The sequence below is a fragment of the Streptopelia decaocto genome (genome assembly GCF_964273445.1).
Source record: "Streptopelia decaocto genome assembly, chromosome: 6".
NCBI classification, from domain to species: Eukaryota; Metazoa; Chordata; class Aves; order Columbiformes; family Columbidae; genus Streptopelia; species Streptopelia decaocto.
In genome coordinates, this window is record NC_138660.1 from 33,242,445 (window position 1) to 33,263,047 (window position 20,603).

Consider the following 20,603-nt stretch of genomic DNA (forward strand, 5'->3'; position numbering starts at 1 on the left):
TCCCATGGGCGAGACCCACAAGTTAAAATGGATAAATTTGTCTTTTTGACCTATTGGATGGAGAACCTTTTCCTCACTTCCCACCAACTGTTTTTATGTCAGGAAGGGGCATTTTGAATACTCATCCTGCTACAGACTGAATTTCTGCACCAAGTTAGCAATACAGTAGGGGATCCACTTCATGAATTCTGTTCTTTAACCTTGTTGGGTCCAGCACAACTTTGCTGGGCACTTATATCAGAGGTCACCCCACAGGCCAATTAAAGATGCAGATTTAGGGTAACTAACACAGTCTCTCCATCCCCCAAGACTGGATATAAATCCAGTTCTCTCCATCCAAGCAAATTGATTCCATCCTCAGTTTTGATTTATGCTTGGGACTGTGTTTACCCCCTCTATCCTGTTTGTTAAAGAAGGAGGCCAGTTGTACAAAGCAGTTTACTCTCATTTACGATAAACTGCTTCAGCTAGGTCAGTGAAGTGCAAAAAATGAAGCACTAGAGCAAAGAAAACTCTTCCAAATCCCAAGTTGATGGCTTTGTTCTGCATTTTTATTATGGTACTAACCTCCCTCATATAATGCAATCTCTTTCCCCAAAGGATGTTCACCATGGGAATGGTACTCAGCAAGCTTTCTACAATGATCCTAATGTTCTTTATATTTCACTACATCGCTATGATGATGGGAACTTCTTTCCAGGCAGTGGTGCTCCCGATGAGGTAAGAGTGTGGATCAGCATGGCATCCAGCCGTGTCTGGTATGGTGATTCATGTGTCCCTAAAATCTCGGGGAATCTCTGCAAGGCAAGGCTTGGAGAGAAGCTCCTGCACTTGTGCTTGTTAGTGCCCCTTTGGGAATGCATCGCCTGAGGTTTTGCATTTGGTGCCTTCTCATCCAAGTCCTAACAGCCATGGACATTGTGTCCTGCCCCGCGAGCTGGCCGGAAAACACACACCTTGGCTAATGAGCAGAAAATGAGTCAATGCAGTCAGGGAGAACCTGTTCCAGAGGAGCCTTCTGCCAGGTGTCCCAGCACTCCATGTACTTCTGAGAATTTCCCCCTTATAGGCATAGGTTGTTTATTGGATGCATGAAGAACAGGTTGCCCGTGGCCGTGTCACTGGTGCTTGGGTTTCCGGTCACAGCCTTGGAGTCCATCTGTCCATCTGCCTTTTTCCTGGCCCTGCCGAGCCTTCGCTCCCCATTACTGCTGTGTTCGCATCACGCAACCCGGGCGCTGGGAGTTGAGCACCAGCCGCTGATGCTGCTGGACCAAATCCACCGGTTCATGGTGGTGTCCTCAGAAGCTGCAGCAGAAGGGTGAGGCCCGTGGAAGTGGGAACCCCTGCACTCCAAACCCTGGGTGGATGCTCTGTCACATCCTTCCTTAGGGCACCGACACGTTCCCTGCTCCTCCACTGGCATGTGGGTGAGCTCTGCCTGGCTGGTGGGCTGGGCAGTTAGAATGCAGGTTACAAACGATCACTATTTGTATTATACAATTAATAAAGCCTTCGCTGTCCTGTAAGGTCCATTTGAACTATAGCTTTGACTTAAATTTGAATTTAAAATGGGTTGTGCCTAATGAATATTTGGTCATCATCCCTCATATGTGATTTATCGAAGGGAAATTATATGGAATACTTAGTTTTGTGTACTCAGAAGCACTTCAGATTACAGCTGAAAACTCCTGGCGTTCTTACCCTGTCATTTTTACATTTTCCCTTCATCAAACATTGAGGTTGCCATTTCGATTTCTACAGAAACGTAATGTGATACTGCTTCTTTGTCCTGTTTGTGCATTACTAGTGGTAGTGAATAAACAGCATCTCTTTGCGTCAGGCTTAGTTTCTGCTTCAGGATACACAAAGGTCGCAGACGTACTTTTTTTCTGACCTTTTAATAATCTGTTCGTCTGGTTTATCTATATTTTAAGGAAACACCAGACTATACCATCCACCATTTATAGTAACTTTCAGATATGTGATTCCAGACCAAATAACACAAAGAATACAAAGAAATTCAGTTAAAGCCACAGATGGATAAATAACCCACTGTGGATGAATGAACCCCCCCTGTTTTTCTACCAGTAGTATTTGCAGCAATACAAGAAAAAATGTGAAATAAAAGCCCTGCAGCTTTATCTAGCCTGAATTATCTGGCTGTGTATAGTATAACACATTAGTTTTCGATTTTTTTTTTTTTTTGCTTCTTGGAAACCCCTGGTTTATTTTTCATTTTTCCCCCTTCCCAGCTATTTGCAGTCAGTGCAAATGGGGATGTTTGCAGTACATGCAAGGATAGGGATGTACTTACATTTACCACCCACATGTCCCTCAGGCAGCTCCGATCTCTTCTCTGTGAATCATATTTTTCCCCAGCAGAGGGGGAGCTCGCTCTGATTAAAACTGTGGGTCTTTTCCCCCAGTTGCAACTGTGATGAAGTATCAAATATGCTTCTGAATAAAGCTAAAAACAGATTAAATTAAGGAAAGGAGGAGCTTTATTTTCAGTCTTGCCTTGGGGACTGAGTCCCTCTAGAGAGAATAATTAACCTAGCTACCAGCAAGGTATTGTAGCAAAATCCATGTTCAACTGGAAGAATAGCAAGACGGCAGAGATGTGTTGCCAGAGTTCATTGTTTCCATATGTGTAACTGAAAAGTACCATCTCCCTTTTGCAGGTTGGCACCGGAGCAGGAGTTGGTTTCAATGTTAACATGGCCTTTACTGGTGGCCTTGATCCACCGATGGGAGACACAGAATATTTAACTGCTTTCAGGTAATATTCAAGTTTTCCTCTTTCAAACAAATTTTTCACCTAAACTGAGTTTCTTTTTCCTCATACAGTCCTCCTTAATCTTGAGTTTCTCTCCTGCTAAGTTTAGAAATACGAGATTTACATGTAGTTGCAGTTACTTTTTGAGTACCATAATAAAAATAAAGCTGAATTAAGTAAAGAGGGTATTACTGGGCATAAGAAATGCGCCTGGGACATTAGGAGATTGACATACTACTCAGCACAGATTGATGGATGAATGTAAAATGTCTGCTGATATTAATAAGCTCTTCTGGGTTTGGCTAAAAATCTTTTTGCCTCTTTGGGGTGAGTATTTCTATGAGTAAACCCACCTGGGTAGGGAGGAGAACCCAGAAAGACTTTTAACAGGTCATCATGAGTTGAAATTTGGAAGCGCAGCTGCCCCAAGGCTTGAGACGTCATTACTGTGCTGCAGATGATGGTGCTTGACTTTTGAGCAAGTTGCCTGCTCAGTCCCTCCCTTGCAAGAGCTCAGCTCACTCCCAGGTGTACCAAGCAAAGCGACGTGGGCTTGTTTTGATAAGCTTCAGATTTTATTGGTTTTCACCCAAGATATCAAATACTCCTGTTCCAACCAACTGGAAATTGAACCAACTGTTCGTGCTTTTCTTACTGGGTTCTGGTTTCTCCCCAGAAGCAGCATGTTGTCTGTTATGAATAAAAATACAACCTTCTCTTAAATATGTGTTAGCCATCACTCACTGTCAGTGTGAATGAAGGCAAGCAGAGCTGTGGAGTTGAATGGATGTGTTGCTGGAATAACCTCCTTGAGTAGCAGGAATAGTAAATATAAACCACTGTAACAGTAAATATAAACCACTGTGCTGGATTATATAAGCATATTCAAGCATGCTCAAAAAAATCTGATGTCATTTGAGTCTCCAAATGGAGCAGGTAATGAAGCCACTTGTCTATGTCCTGCTTGTCTAGTTGCCCTGCTCACGGAAGCATGACACCTGGAGATCACAGAGAGGTATCTGGAAGGAATCATTTGGTTTTACCTTCATTTTCCTCCTTGTATCAGCATCATCAGAAGAGGTGCATGAAGCTAAACACGTTAGCTGATTGGCAGTCATGCACACCCAGGTTGTGGTTAGGGTTAGGGACATTTCTGAGAATGTCACTGTGGAAGCACTGCAACAATGTGGGTTGAACATCACACCCCTCCGAGCAGCTAATGGGCAAAATACCCCAAGAGGGTGATTGTACATCATTGGCATTTTGGGGACTTGCTGCAAGCCTGGAGTGGTGCATTTTCCTCCCAGAGCTGCAGAAAACAGGAAAAAGAGGTATTAAAATTAACTATGGAAGCAACAGAAGAGCAAGGTGAAAGGAAGGCAGATCTCTGTGTAGAGGAGGACTTTAAGTAATGCAATAGTGAATAGAGACCAGTGGGAGACCACACTTTACTTTTTGATATTCTTTCCAGGAGAACAAATGTAATTCTCTGACCTGCTGGATGTATAAGCTTCATTCTTCTTAAAAACTGTCCCATTCCACCCCCTGCCTCCCCCATGCTGTGGGTCCATCCTCCCCAACTGGCACCTTTTTAAACAGTTCCTGGTTGAAGTGGTTTTTTGTCGTCAAACCAGATCCAGTGCACTTCTGGCGACCACCCCGCATAAATTCAGGAAGACACACACTTGCCAAAACACAGGACATGAATTTCTGGCGACAGGCAGATGGAATATCACCTTCATGGAACAGCATTAAACCTGGGAGCATTATTTTCTGTTCTTCCCTGTGCACGTATTCGTATTCCGTTATACTGAGCAAAAAGAGCTTTTACTCTTCAGCCTGCCATTAAAAAGCCTTCCAAGAATGTATACAATTTAAAATAACATCTAGTCAAATAACTGTCATTTGTCTTGATGTTTTATTCCTGTTACAGGAAAGCAGCACTTTCCTCCAAAGTGGAAGTCTGTTTATCCCAGCAGTCAACAAGACTGATCTCTTCATTATAAAGAGAACCTGTAGCTCGCGATGGAGTGACATACTTGCTATTAAATATTAATTGAGTTTCAAGGCTCCTGGAAAATTACTCAGTCTGCACAGTAGGGCCTTTGCCAGCCATTGCTTAATAGGCGCTGGGGTCTTTTTGCCCAGAGACTGCAGCTATTTGGGGAAGATATTTTGGAGCAAGTCACAGCCATTATTTTGACGGAGTTTTGGGACGTTGTGACTCATCCTCCTAGGTAGCACCTCCTGTAGCCTGCCCCATGTGCACACCTTCAGTCAATAAGTTAAATTGGAAGCTTTTTTTAATCTCATGCCAAGTTTGGTCATGATAATACATTATCAAGTGACCTTTTTGAATCTTAACCAGCTTCTTTGAAAAACATTTTTTTTCCCCCTGAATCCTTCTATTGATTTTAATGTAAAATAATGCTTTGAAGTTTGCAATTTATAGTCCCCCGAGAGTTAGAAAGTGAAGGGAATGGGTCATATATCCTTTTTTTTTTTTCCCCTTCTTTTCTTGTGTTAGCCCCTTGAGACAATGCATGCCTTCAAGGCAGCACCTTGTTATTCCACCCCATCGAATGCCACGTTGCATTTGCTGGGGATCAAACCTAAGATGAAGAAAAGATAAGAAAATTGGCCATAATGAACTCCAGAAGCAGCAGGCATTTTCACCATGAACTTGGAAACTCACAGTGGAGAACGGAGCTTTAATTCAAACCAGTCCAAATGCCAAACTGTGAGGCTTTGAAGTCTGTAGAGGAATCAGTGGAAATCCTTTGAGCTAGGCAAAGATACTGATATACTTTTTCTTCTTTTTTTTCTTTTCCCTTTTTTCAAACCTTAACTCTTCACATGCTTGTCTGCTTTTAGGGAAGAAAACCCTCTTTCCACCTAAAATGAGCAGAAGAAAAATAAGCAACATTCTTTTCATTTTTTTTTTTGTTTTATTTCAGGATGAGCGGGTGTATGGATTTGATAAAAGCATGTGCTCTAATGAAATAATAGCTGAGATAATTGTCCTCATAAATTAGCCTTCTGATGAGTGAATAAATAAATCCCAATGAAACTTGTCATCCCCGCACTGAAAACTTATTTCAGTGTCGTTTTACTCGTCCCGACGAAAGGTCGGTAACTCGCATCAATGATTTTTCTACTGAGAATTTCTTCTCCGAACCTTTGGCTTCCCCTTATTTGCCATAGAGCCAGGACAGCCTGACCCCTTGGTGTTTGTTAATACCGCCGAGCCCTTTCAAAAGTGAGAACAAGAGTTAAAAACGCAAAGCGGAGAGCAGCTCTTTGTCGCTTATTGTCTTCATAACCGAGGGCTGAAATCACCGGCTGCCCCGTCTCGAGGTTGGGGTGATATCATGATTGCTGTAAATTCTTTTTTTTGGGGGAGTGAGCAGGGTGGAGTCACCCTGGTCACTAATAAGATGTACAGAAGGGATTTGGGGAGTTTGCTGCGAGCTTTGGCGTTCGTCCACCCCATCGTAGCGGCGGCTCTGCCTGCCCGAGACAGCCTGACATTGTAATTTAGCTGACCGATCGCTGGGCAAAGGTCCCGCGCCTGAACTCACCGCCCAAGTATGTGGGCAACACAGATTTCACAGATTAGGCAGAAATGTGTTAAACTCGAACGTGAAAAATGCGGGGCATATGATTTTAAAAGGCCTTAACTCATCAAAATGTTATTGGTATTTATCGCTGTTATTCCGTAGTTATAGAAACAAACGGTTGTAAAATTTGGGTTTGGTTGTTTGGTTTGCTTTGGGTTTTTTGGGGGATTTTTGGTTTGGTTTTGTTTTTTTTTTTTCCTGTGGTGGTGTGGGGTTTTTTTCCTTGTTTTGTTTTGTTTGATTGGGGTTTTTTGTTTGCTTTTTCGTTGTTGTTTTTTCTGTCAGGGTCTGTTGTTCCCTAACTTGTTATACAAGCAGAGATCTTGTTTGCTTCTCTAAATCCTCATGACATTTTCAAAACCATAGTGCACAAACCCAGCTAAGAGACCTGCAGAAAAAACTGCAAAGACGGTGGCTAATTCCTTACTACACAGGAACAATTACTTAGTGAAATTAGAGTGTATTATCCACAGGAGTTTTCCCCTGAAGTTACTGGAAGAAAGTTTCCCTGATGATTTTAGCAGTTGTGTTGTCTCGTGCAAGTTTTTTTCCCTACCATGAGGTCTCCTGCACAATTGTAATTCCATATAGAGCTTGATTCCGTGTTAGTTTTATTTTCATTTAAAACACCTAACCCAGAAGCAAAAGCCAGGGCTGTATTTGAAAAGTCCCCCCTGCATTTCTCGGAAAGTATTAAATGAGTTTAGGAGGCAATTTTGGGGGGGAGATTTTGTTTGTTTCTTCGATCCATAAGCCGTATCAGGAGTGAGTAAGAAGGAGAGGGGGGAAGATGATGATGTTTTGCCTGGAACGGTTGTTTCTGTATTAGAGATTTCATGCTCTCCTGACACCGATTTCGTCCCCAAACTCCTAATTCCTTTTGACATAGTAAATGACCATGGAGATGGCTGCTTGGAGAAATAAAGACCCGAGTCTTCAAGAGACTGATTAGCCTTAGGAGCAGCAGATAACGTTTTGGTTTATATATATACATATATATAAGGCTGACAGTGGGAAAGTGTCTCTGAAAAAAGTCCTCAGCCTTCTAAGTTTCACCGATTTCCTCGCTTCAATTGAGTATTTAAAGAAAATTCTCTGTAGGGTTATTTAATCTGCCTGTCATATATCAGCCATTTAATTGGTGCATTGGCTAGTAACACACTAAAAATTATTCAGTCTTCTGGAATATAGATAGAAAATTGTATATTTTTTTTTTCTCCCCCAAATGATGGCAGAACATGATCACTAATTTTTACTGTTTGCAGCCATCAGTGTTGACTAATGCATATCTGTTCAGCTTAGCTGTACTCTCAAGGTGAAATGAAAGGATTTACTTTGTTGTAAGCATGAAGAACAACCCTCTGAAATTTAGGAAATTTGAAGGTAGCCCTTCTATTTTAAGAAATTCTGCATGACTTGGGTGAATATTCAGTCATACAAAGCTTTTCATTCCCTGGTGAATAACTCTACAGCCACTTTATCCATTAGTTAAAAGACCCGGTTCCAGACAAAACTGCTCACCTTGATAGTAATTTTAATTTATGGCGCTTTATTCAGTGCTATCACCAGGGCAAAGCCATAGGATTGTTTGCAGTTTAATTGTTGCTTTCTCTTGGGGACTTAGCATTACTGTGATGGATATGAGCAAAGAAGCTGTTTTCTTCTGTTCACAAGAAAAAATCAAAAAATAAAAGATTAGGTTAGATGTGTGTGAAACGCTGCCCAGAGATGAAGTCCAGAAAGATCGTTTGAAAGTGGTTTGTTTGCTTAAGTCTTAAATATTTATGTGTTGGGGTTTTTTTTGTGTTTTGTTTTGGTTTTTTTTAAATTAAAAAGGAAAAAAAATGAGGGAATGCCGAGAGGCAGGAGGGGTTTGGCCCTTCTGCGTCAGGTTTTATGGCCAAAGATACGGCTGCTTACATATGTGGTGAGCATCAAATAGAGCCGGGACTGCAGCTTTGGAGTGCTGGTGTAATACTGAGATTAAGAGAAGGAAAGCAGAGGAAAGAGCAGCCCAGGAGTGTTTGCGTAGGAATCCCAGGTGAAGGAACTGGGTTCAAGTCTGGATTTGGGAGTGTTCCTGAGTTTGGATGGGTTTGTGATGGTTGAGGTACTAAAAGTACCATTAGCTTATTTCTTCCAACAAAAATTGACTGTGCAGACAGAGCACCACTAGCGACTGCTCAGAAATGAAGATGCTTGCAGGGGTAACCAGTTGTGGCCATGTGGTCACCTTGTCCTGCACCAGAGAAAGCTCTGGACATCCTCAAAACAGCTTATTCTAACTATTGTCAAATACCGATTGATTTACTTTTAAACAGCGACTGCTGCTTTTTCTCTTCTGGAATTTGTACAGGCAGGGATCAAAGTTAACTTGCTGTTGGCTGTGCTGCTGGAGGGTGTCTTCAAACTGTTGTCACCACGCGGGGACATTCAGCCGAGCATCACCAGCACCATCACCAGCTGTCCCTGCCCCTCGGGTGCGTTTGTGCTTGGGTGTCAGCTGGATGAGCCCAACTGACAAAACGTCACCAGTTCGGGGTTGCTCGGTGCTGACAGACCGTGCACACAGCTCGGGGTTGCAGGTTTGGGCTTGGTCTGCGAACTGGCTTGTGGTGACCCCACGCATCACTTGAGGTTCTAGAAGCTCCCATGGTATCATCACTTTTGGAGGGCGTGGGGAAAAAGCAAACCTGATGACTTTAGCAGTTTTCCTTTGGTTAGAAATTAAAGAGCTCAGCAGGACTTCAAAGCTCAGGGAAAAAAAAACACAACTCTACCACGTGCACTTGCTTCGAAACTGCTGCTTTAGTCCTTTGTGAGAAGCGGTGATTTCTACTTAAAACGTCTGTGGGTTTCACCAAACAGATTTTGTCAACTGTAAAGTCGTCAGCAGAAATGGCGCTATTTTGTCTTTCTTATGTAAACATCTCCCCGAGGACAAAATGTGTGCGGCGATCACGTCGTTTGGGGAAAACAGTAAAATTCCTCCTTCAGATTTTGTAAGAATTAAAAGAAAATAAGGTCCTTTTTGCATAGGTTTCTGTGTCTGTGTGCACTGAGGCTGGCAGGCAGGAAGATTGCAGGAGAATGTTAGGTTACTGCAGCAATTAGTTGGCAAAAAATTAAAGCTAGGTGGCTTTTCTTTTGGACTGCATGTTGTTCGAGTGCCTTGACCAGACTTGCAATGTGCCCAGTGTCCCTGCCTATCTGCTCGGTGGTGGCGATGGAAACTACTTGATGAGTTTGACCAACACTGGAAGTATCTCATTGCGTGGTAGAGGTTAACGCTCCATTAAAAATAAACTGCAGAGGGCAAAATGGCATGAGATCGGTGTCGTGGCTAATACAGGTTGCTAATACAGGATGTCTTGTGGCTGTTTAGCATCATTGTAGCTAGAGATGTGCATTTTTATGAGTGTTTTGATAGCACTTGAGCAATCTCAGCACTAAACAGACCTTTCTGCGATCTTTCTGTTTCTCAGAGCATCACATAACGACGATGCTCAATAAAAGTGAAGTTCTCACGTATGCAAAGATATTCAGAGATTCATGCTTTGGTATATGAACAACTTCAATTCATGCTTTAGAAAGTTAACCCTACCAGTAGCTGTTCTTAGGATGGGGAAATGGGGAATACTGCTGTCTTCAGTACCAGCAAGGGACGGCGTTGGTCAGGCTGCCCTAGGGATACATCCAAGATTCAGTGTGTGTGTTTATTATGGAAAAAAAGGAACCTATTTTGGAAAATACTGCTTTAGATAAAGGGCAACTCTGTGTGCACATCCTTGCTTTTCCAGCATTTCCTGCAGTTATCAGAACCCAATGGAAGACTTCAAAACAAGTTTCAAGCCCATGTCTGTGGGTACCCCAGGGTGAGCTACAGGCATGAGAAGGTGTTCATAGTAGACTGAAGAGAGAAAACAGAGAGAAAATCATTTTACTGAGAAACCACAGAGATAGACCTCTTATTTCATTCAAACACTAGCCTTAACAGGCAGAGGTTTATGGATACTACGCAGTCCAGTCCAATTTTTTAGCAAAAGTAAAAGCCAGAGGGTGGGGAACCAGATTTTGCAGAGGCATATTTGGGTGGGATATCTGCATATGAAAGCTTTTTGCCCTGTGTAATATCCCCAGCCTTTCATTATGGTAAATGAGAAGTGCAGCAGGGAAAAACTAAATGGCTTTGCAGATGCTACAAAGGCTAATGGAGATAGTTAGAAGGAGCAAAAGGAGACAAGTGCCACAAACCAAAGTCACCGTCAGGTTTCCCACGTGGTTTTGCAGCCTGTGCCAGATGATGCCTTCTTATTTTCTTATCCCCTCAGCGTCTTGTATGTAAAGCAAGACATGATCACAAATAGAAAACACAGGTTATGACAAATTATTTCCTTGATCAAAACTCGAGGTTAGTGATGGAGGAACTAATAGACATTACTGGAAAAAATAACGTGAAATTGACTTTAAAACTGTGCTGCATGGCGGTGCAGGGTGTTCTGCCAGACTTGTAAGAAAATAGGAGATGGGCTTCGCTACCGTGGAATAATAGTACAAGGTTTTATAACAGGTTTGTTCAAGATGGTTCGAGTGTTCCTGCGTTTGTTCAAGAGCCAGAGTAACATGTCTGCCATTGTTAAATTTTCATTGCAGAACGGTAGTAATGCCCATTGCCAACGAATTTGCCCCAGATGTTGTGCTGGTGTCATCTGGTTTCGATGCGGTGGAAGGCCATCCCACACCTCTCGGAGGATATAATCTATCAGCAAAATGTAAGTTGTGGCTTTACAAGAGCAAAGCTCAGAAACTGATGTAAATTGCTGCTGTCCTAGGGACTAAAGTACAGGTTTTGCCCTTTGGTGTCTGTCTTCAAATCTTTCATTTCAATGGCAAACTTCTCAGACTTTTTGTGGGTGTTTTCATGTGTTTTGTCCTTGCACTTGTAAATATTTGGGTCTGGCTGAAGCCTTCGTTGTCTTGAAGCAATGGAGATTTCATTTTCAAGTGCAAGAGTAAATTATTTAAGGAAATAAAGTCCTTTGTAGTCACTTCTCTGCGCAGGGCAGCTGCTGTATTAGAGTGTTATGCATTTTTAATGCACAATTGCAGAAAGAGACAATGTCAGCTATAAACACTGTACCCTGCTATTAATACTAGAAGTTGTCCCGTTTTTCTTCCAGGATACCTTACTAAAAATTTGAGCTGAATATTTTTGTTCTCCATCTTTGAAGCAATTATAGAGGCCCACAAAAACATCCCTTTTGCTTTGGATCCATGATGTTTTGCATTGCGCTGGAGATACACTGAAGTTTTTTTCCCTCCTTGGTTATGCTGGGTTTATCTGGCAGTGTTTCATTCAAGTCAGTTGACAAGCCAGTTTTTCTTGTGAAAGGACTTTTTTTCTTGTTTTATTTTTAAGAGTTTGCTTCAGCCAGGAAACTTACTCTCTACAGTGAACTTCAGAACCTCGTAAGGTAGCTAAACCTATAAACTTTATATAAGAATAAAGTGAAATAGATTTACAAGACACAAGTTATTTAAGATATCCAGAAACACTTTGTAATGAGAAGGTCTTGTTTACCTGCTTGTTGAACTTCCTATGTTCTGCTACTTTCACAAAACAATTATGGAATCAGCCGTGAATCTTTTTATCTGACTGTTAATTTGCCAATTTGCAAAGGCACTCGTGAAAAACCAAAAGCAGGGAGCGTGGATGGAGGGTTGAAATGTTTTTTCAAAGGGGGAAGGTTGCTTTGAGGACACGTTTTTTAAATCCTCGCAGCTTGGTTCTGTTTTGTTTAAAGGGTAGAAATGTATTGTGTGTCATATGATCAAAGTCCCGGGTGCCCCAGGAATTTTTATAGCATATTATATACGGGAAGAAACGTCTGTTAAGAACTAGATGTCAGATATCTCTGGGGCACTGAGATGCTGCTATCGCAACTGAAAGCACCGGCAGCAATTTTACTGGTTTCCCCTCCTCCCTCCCCCGTGACTGCTCCGACTTTGCATCTCACAAAGCAGGGCAAAAGCCGCCTTCTTCCACCCTTTTTTCCTCCTTCCAAAGGAGATATTTGCTGCTAGATTTAATTCGGGGTGCGGAGGGGCGGCGGGGAGGACGGTGGGGCCTCTCACCTGGAATAAACTCCAGCAAAGCGCTCCTGGGGAAAATCCGGCTCCGTCCCGCAGCGCACAGGGGGAACCGCGGCTGGGATTCTGCAGCGAGCGCATTAAAACCCAACCTGGCTTATATTATGCGTTGAGTCCTTTCAGATCCCTTGTGGTTTTTTAATATGATGTAATTCCTCTCTATAATTCTTTGATCCTTTGCCAGGAGCCTGATTCCAGCCGCAACCTTTGCCCTTCTCCTGCATTTCCTCTTCTCCCTCGTTACAGGTTTCGGGTACCTGACGAAGCAGCTGATGGGCCTGGCCGGGGGTCGCGTTGTCCTGGCCCTGGAAGGAGGCCACGACCTGACAGCCATTTGTGATGCCTCGGAAGCGTGTGTTTCTGCTTTGCTGGGGAACGAGGTACAGAGACGGGCAGTACCGGGGCCGCCATCTCCGTCCCCTCTTGAATTCGGGCATCTTGTCTTCTGAAACAGTCAATTCGACAAATTTTTGTCATTGTTTTGGGTCCTTTTGACACATGTTGATTTAAAGAGTACATGTATAATTTGTTTAAAAACTACCCGTGTTGACAGTCCACATAGTTAAGAATTGAATTTGGATTTATTCTTTATGCGAATAGCTTGCTTTGTGCTCTTTGGAAAACAACAAGTTTGTTTAGTTTTTTTTCTGAAGCCTTCTCTTTGCAGACCCCTCTCCAGTACTACAGCCTGTACCAGTTGCACTGGGCAGCTTGCTTGACATTTTTTTCAGTTGTATTTTTTTCCCTTGACATTATATTTTGTATGTTTTGCAAATCACTGTGTTGGAAAAGCCTCAGATGTGTCACGGAAGTTGGCCAGAAAGGCCAGAGTGTGTGATTGCAGATAAGAGCAAGGCAGACAATTACATGAAAGAAATCTAGTTTTTGGTTTCTGGGGAGGTCACGGTACTAGAAGCAGATACTTCAGCTTTTTTGCCTGCTTTTTTTCCTTCTTACTTTTACTCTCAGAGAGATTAAGGAAGAAATTATTCCGATTCCCTGTGCCCATTCTCCTTGGTGCAGCAACTGCTGTAGCTGGCACCGAGCGAGCAGCTCATGCCTACATTTCTTCCAACGTGGTTGATATTTATACATTCAGTGGTGGCATTTGACATGTCTTTGGGCTCGGGGAGTTCAGGGGTCATGTACTGCAGAAATATGGCAGCAAGGAAATACAGAAATCAATTATTGGCAGCGAAATCCCAGACTGGGGCTCTTGTGTATCTGCTGTGTTTAGACCTTTTCGTACTCTTCTGTTCAAGAAGCGTATTTCTGTATAATTCGTGGGCTTTTGAGGGTCAGCAACTGTTTAGTTTGGGTCAGCCCTCCCTCCTTCTGGTTCATTCCTCCTTTTTGGACACCTGTTCTCCACATGGACGGTGACCACAGTCCGAGTGGTTGAGTCTTGGATGGGCACAGCAGACTGCAAACGTGCCTTGCATCCATTTTCCACCTCGCTCAGCCCACAGCCCTGGGCACGGTCCCTGCTCGGTATCTGCTGTGGGTGTCCTGGTACAGCAAGTGCTCTGGGGCTGTTCAAAACAAATCATTGAGGGCTGATAGCACAAATCCATCAGCATAGAAGCGATGGATTTTTTATTGCAGCACCCGTATTTAAGCTGACAGCTGATGGCACTGTTGTCACCACAAACAACCTCTGGGTGCAGCCGGCTCTGATGGCAGGATGACTTTGAAGGGGAGACAGAAGAAATGACGGTGAAGGATGTCACTCTTCTGGCTTAATGTGCTCCTGTGGTGCAGGCAGGTGGCTGCAATGCAGTGTGAGGATCTGTGTGCAATAAATAAGCACTTGGTCCAAGCCATGGACGTGTTTATAAGTACAGGGCTTTAGGGAGATCCCAGCACTCACAATAGCTTGGATGTTGTCAAATGACTGAGTGTTTTCATTTAGCAGAGTGAATATTGTTCCTTAAAGGTAAACAGTCTTTTTTTTTTTTTCAATGTCTGAGTCAGGACAGCTATAAAATACTTAAAGATGGCCCTATTCTCACTTTTCCTAGGTGGGCTATAAGACCGCGCAGAAATCACGATAATGTTCTCTGACTTGCACATCAAAAAGCAGGAAACGCTAGTTTTATCAAGGTCTTTCATAAAACCTTTTTAATGCAAGGAAGTCGGAGGGAACTGCTGTTGCTTTGTCCCGCGGCGCTTTGATGAGGTTTGATATACAGCGTGTCAGGCGATTTCGCATGCGTGCACATGGAGGGGCAGCTGCGGCTGGCGACGGGCTGCGCGGAGCTTTGCTGGCTGGAGGGCGGTGGCGGAGTTATGTGGGGAACACGGTAGGAAATGAGGGGAGCGGTGCCAGTCCCCAAAGCGCCTGCGTTCGCTGACAGGGATCAAAACTCCCGCTTTGGAAAAAAGCGTTGCGCCAAGGCAAGAGCCGCCTCGCTCCCAACTGTCCAGGAAATTAAAACACAGCTTTAGCTTTGCAACAGGTTATTTTAATGTGGAGTGAGTTAGTGCTGGGCAAGGTTGCTTGAAATTGTACATACGTTGCTTTAGTTACAAATTCAATTGTGCAAAGCTTCAGTTGGAAAATCAAAGGCGAGCATGATGCAGGGAAGGTTTGGTGATGGTTCAGACCAGTAAGAAGGTGATAATAAACCATTGCTTTAAAACTTTTTCTTAGTGCCCAGGGGTATTTCCTTCCTTTTCCAGAAGATCAGTGGGTGACGCTGTTGTCTGTGAGTGTTATTTCAGGAGGAGGAGTGTGCAATAGAAACAGTTCATCTGTGAAATAGTACACGTGTGACCAGCCTGCCTGGTGTTTCGTGCTTTATATCAATATCAACTGAGAGGCATTAGAAAGCTCTTAAAGATTTGTCCAGGAGTTGCTTTTGCCTTTACTTAACATCCTACAGAAGCCAGTTTGGGCCAGAATTCTTTTTAGAATGGGGAATTTGTGAAAAGTACAATCCATAATTATTAAATCTGGAACGCAGCAGTTTCGAGTCCTGATGAAGGACCTATCAAATGGCTGCCATGTGGTTGCAAGAGCAGATCTCTTGGCATTGAACAACAGAATTTGCACTTAAACTTTGCCATAGATTTTTTTTCTGTTTAACTGTGGCTGCTTCTTTGCTGGGGAATATCTCTGGATGAGTCTTGATTAGCATTTTCAGAAGCAGTTAACAGCTGTGGACATCTCTTGTTTTGGATACCTGACTATCCTAAGGTCTTCACTGGCTCTTCAAAGAAGAAACACACACACAACAAACGAATAGTAACTGTGGATTGGTTTTGAGTCCAAGTTTCTTGCCCAGTGGGAATTGAATCAAGCATCATAGCTACCACAATAAAAGGTTTAATAACTTCATAAAGGGCAAGGGGACAGTGTTAGCTTTTCAGAGGACAGTCTTCTCAATGTGAGAGAAGTAACCCAGTTGAAGAAGCCGTTCCCCTGTTCTTGGGAGGAAAATACCTCCTAGAAAATAAGAGGAAACACCATTAAGCAAGGAGAGGGCATTTGTCTTGCTCTCCCCATTTTTTCATTCACCTTTTCCCCTGCCCTGGCTGCTGGAGCAGTTTTAAATCTCTAAAAATAAATGGGAAAAGCGTTATCCTTCGTTGCTGAAGGGAAAGCTGGAGTTATTGTCTGTTGGTCATCGTAAGTGCATCTGTCCATGCCAACGCAAAGGTGAACTGGATCCGCTGGTAGTTTCGCAAACCGAAGGGCAACTCTCTCCTGGGCAGTAGGAGAGCTTGCATCCGAAAACAAGCCTTATGTGCACTTAGTTTGGGCATTAGTTTTCTGTATAGCAAGCCTCAAGTCGGCAGAGCGCTGCGGAACAATTTTATTTCTTTATTTAAAACAGCTGTGCTGATCAAAGCGTGGTCTCAGCGGTGTGTGCTACCGCTGATAGAGGAGTGTGCTCCCTGACTGATACCGCTGAATCTCCGGGAGCTCTAACGGAGATGTAGGTTTGGTGGCAAAACCACCTTCTCGCTGGCCCAAGGAATCACCTCCTTATTTCACCGCCACGGGCTGGAGTAGCCTGTGCTGGCAGCAGTGTGGGTGTGGAGGTGGGAACTGCGTCCAAACCAGCACTTGGCCATTACAGTCCTACAAGGCAACTCCATCAGCATCACACTGCTCATACCAGTTTCATAGACAGGATTTTGCAGGTAGATCCATGCCACAGAGCTTTTTTCCAGTGTTACTGGAGATGGACTTAGAGGAATAACTGGAGAAGGACTTTCTAGCAAAACCAAGTCCCAAGTTCCTTGTTAACTGTTATTAGTTCGTTGGTATTTTATTGCTATTAACAGCTGGTAACAAAGGCAGCACTACCATTGTGAGGGTAGAATGTATGTTAGAGCAAAACAGAAATCATCAATGTGCCATTTGCATTTACAGCATAAAAGCAGCCAAGCCCAGAAAGACACCTGCTTGTTATGTGCATTTATATATAACATTTTTGGGGGAGGCTTTCTGTGTCATTTTCCTCGCTCTAATCTCAATACCAGCAGTGTGCTCTTGCTGTCACCTTTTTGCATAAAGAGTAAAGGAAAGAAGCCAGCATCAAAAAGCCTAAATTTTAATACCCAACTATGAGCCTTACTGGTAACCTCAAGGCAATTTTTATTTTTTAAGATTAGCTGACAGATCAAATGCTGCTCTGCCCTGGCAAGACTAGCCCAGCAGCTGGTGACAGGCATGGATGGTGACTGAAGTTATAGTCATGCTGAGTGTGGCTTTACAGCAGTGTTTTGCTGTTTCTCTGTACCAGAATTAGGCTGCTTACTCTTTGGGTACAGATTTTTTCAGTTAAGACTTAATAAATACACTGGATTAGGTATTTAGAAGAATTAAAAAGCTATGCCTTTCATTTCTTTAGAGGAAAACCAGAAGTGTGGCTCTTACCATATTTTTAAGTCCTTTCTATTCGCACATTATTTTGTTTTAATAGCGAAAACTTTGCAAGTGACAGTTCATAAAGGCCCATTGTGAAAACAGCCTTATTTTTGTGGTCTGTGTAATAGTGTCTCTTCATAGTCTACATCAGTGGCTGCAGTGGGTTCTTTAGGAGCAGCCCCTGTGCTGAGCAGCTGCTGAGCCCGGTGGAGCTGCAGCATTTTGTGTGTGGAGCAGCATCAGGCAGGAGGATGCTGCACTGAGTGTCACAAGAGCACTTAGAAAGTCTGTCTATTTTGGATATTCGACTAAAGATGGGTAATAGGAACCAAGGGAGTGGGGTGGAGGCGTGATACAGCAGAGCCATTTGCTAAACCGTGCTTAATGCTTGGACCTTAACTTGAGATAAGATTCATTCAGTGTTTGTCTCTCTCTCTCTCCAGCTTGACCCTCTTCCAGAAAAGGTTTTCCAGCAGAGGGCAAACGCTAATGCGGTGCATTCAATGGAGAAAGTAATCGAGATACACAGTGAGTATAGCCCCATTCACCCAGCTGGTTCCCTCTTGGATTGCTCTGTGGGACACCCGTTTGACTTCTCCATCATCCCAGCAACTCTGTGTTCCCTCATCCTAGCTTATGGGTGGTCACTGCACTGAGAACTGGATTTGTGCAGCCACAAGCTGGTCTTACTGGGCATCCAGCAGCAGATCAAGTGATGCGTGGGGAACAGGGAAACACTTGAGCACTCAAGGAGGAATTAGTATTGAACCCTCTAAAATCTCTGTAAAGGACAGGCTGTCTTGCACTTAGAGTGTGGCCTTATCTCTTCAAAAGCAATTCAAATATCTGCAATTAATGTAAGTCTCATCAGGTGTTGTGGCATGCATTAGTTAAGAATGGATAGGGGTGAAAGTTAAACAGAGTATTGCATAAAGTTGCTAATATTGTGGGTTTATTTAGCTGGGGAGGCTAAAGTCATTGTGGTTGGAGCTTTCCTGGAAACATTCTTGGGTGATGGAGTGAAGGACTGACTCACATGGGAATTCCACTGCCAGGTCCTGGCATCTTCCTGCTTCAAATGTTTGGGGGCTGGAGCAGCATCCTTGTGAGGACAGGCTGGGAGAGTTGGGGTTGTTCAGCCTGGAGAAGAAGACACCTTACAGCAGCTTTCCAGTGCATAAAGAGGACCTATAGGAGAGCTGGAGAGGGACTTTTTACAAGAGCATGTAGTGACAGGACAAGGGGTAATGGCTTTAAAGTGAAAAGGGGTAGATCTAGATTAGATGGAAGAAAGGAATTCTTCACTGTAAAGTTGCTGAGGCACTGGAACAGGCTGCCCAGAGAAGATGCAGATGCCCTATCCCTGGAAGTATTCAAGGCCAAGCTGGATGGGGCTTTGAGGGCTGTAGGAACTAGATGTATGATTCTGTGATTCTATGAAAACCAAAGGGGCTCATCTCCATTTTACAGAGTGAAAATGGAGCTTAAAAGATGCCAAAGTATTTTTTTTCCCTGAAAATGCCCAGTGGCTTTAGAAGCTTGAATTACATTTCCAAAACTGCTCTGTAGAGTGAGTATTTGGCTCTGATGGGACATCTCAGCAGCACTTTTAGCCAGCCAGAGTTGTTTTTTAAATAAGCACAGCAAATTAAAATGGACTTTGAGTAACACCCTCAGATCTGCTGCCTAACACAGGAGAAGCAAAGATGTTTGAAAACAAGTCTCTCCTCCCCATCTGCTGGTCTCACTGTGCAGATCCTGGCTTTGAAACTTTGCTTCGGCTTCTTGGGTACCAGCAAATTCAGTGTGTCGTGCCTGAGGGCCCAGGGAACATCCTTTATTATCTCCCTCTGAAGCCTTCTTTGTGCTCTTTTCACTGGAAAAGGTTGTTTGGCATGGCAAACTGCAGACATAAAAAATAAATATGACTTAGACTGCCTTCTTTAGCCTTAGGTGATGTACTCACCAAAGGATAGCAAGAACCTGGCAGTCCAAATCTGGAATACACCGTTCCCTCTTGCACATTTTTCCTTAGGTCTAAAAGTTTCTGAGGATTTTGAAGTGAAAAAGGAAGCATAATTATTATTTTAGCACCTAAGTGTCTGTTCCCTTTCATCAAAGCAAAGGGATACTAAACACCTCTGTGCAGCTTGGATCCTCACCTCCAGCTCTCCTCGTACATTTGTCCTTTTAAATCTCCAGTTTCCACCTCCTGCCTTTCTTCCCTAGCCAAAGAAGAGCATATTTCATTGCAAGACAGGGATTCAGCCCCAGTTTAACATCCTAGTTGTCCTTAAGGTGCCTGCTTATCAATGCCCTCAATACCTTTTGGTATTTAAAAATTTTGATTTCAAACTTAGCTCTTCAAGACAGCAGCATCTATTAATGCCATAGTGTGGCATATAAGTCACCAGGGTCTGTGTGGCCTCGCCTCACAAGCCAGGGCTCCCTTGGCACGTGTTTCCAGGATCCCGGTTCCACCCGTAGTTCCATCCACAGCCCTGGGACCTTGAGATGGTCCTTTAAGTGAGAGGGGGCACGGATCAAGGCTGCGTGTTGTGTAAGCACAGTGAGTCTTCTGCAGACAGGTCTTGGCCATCTGCTGGGCCTGGGAGAGCAGGAACGCGGTGCTGGACCCATTACAGTGCATGTGTCCTAATTGCCTCTTCTCTCCCCAGGCAAGTATTGGCATTCACTCCAGCGTTACTCCTCCACGGTGGGGTACTCCCTGGTTGAGGCACAGAAGTGCGAGAATGAGGAGGCGGAGACGGTAACAGCCATGGCGTCCCTGTCAGTGGGCGTGAAGGCAGCTGAGAAGAGGTGAGTTGCTTTCCTTCCCATTTATCATCACATCTCAGAGCGTGCCCAGGCCGGAGGAGCTGCGGTGGGCAGCTTTTTGGGTTAATCCTCTCCTCGTAACCATTGCATGGACATTGCCCACATCTCCTGCCCTCTGCGGGTTTCGCACTGACCTCCTGGGCTTCTGGAGAACAGCAGTGCCATGAGCCTCACGTGTGACCTTAGCATGGTGCACACTGTGCCAGATCCCTCTGCTCCAACCACAGTTGAATGTGGTTTTGGACCATGAGAAGAAATTGAGTTTTGCTGCAAAAAACGTTAAATTTGCACAAGTGAAAGCAGGTTGTCTAAAAACTTTTCTTGATGGCAAGTTTTA

General features: G+C 43.7%; 1 protein-coding gene across 10 annotated transcripts in view; it reads left to right on the forward strand.

The window, feature by feature from the left end:
• The window catches only part of HDAC4 (histone deacetylase 4), a 233,809-nt gene that overhangs the window by 207,956 nt on the left and 5,250 nt on the right, over positions 1 to 20,603 (forward strand). For all 10 annotated transcript variants that reach the window (XM_082056512.1, XM_082056513.1, XM_082056506.1 and 7 more), the window contains 6 exons: positions 601 to 720; positions 2,685 to 2,782; positions 11,053 to 11,171; positions 12,796 to 12,929; positions 17,872 to 17,956; positions 20,107 to 20,248. In XM_082056512.1, the coding sequence (XP_081912638.1) occupies positions 601 to 720; positions 2,685 to 2,782; positions 11,053 to 11,171; positions 12,796 to 12,929; positions 17,872 to 17,956; positions 20,107 to 20,248 (698 nt within the window). The remainder of the gene's footprint in view (positions 1 to 600; positions 721 to 2,684; positions 2,783 to 11,052; positions 11,172 to 12,795; positions 12,930 to 17,871; positions 17,957 to 20,106; positions 20,249 to 20,603) is intronic.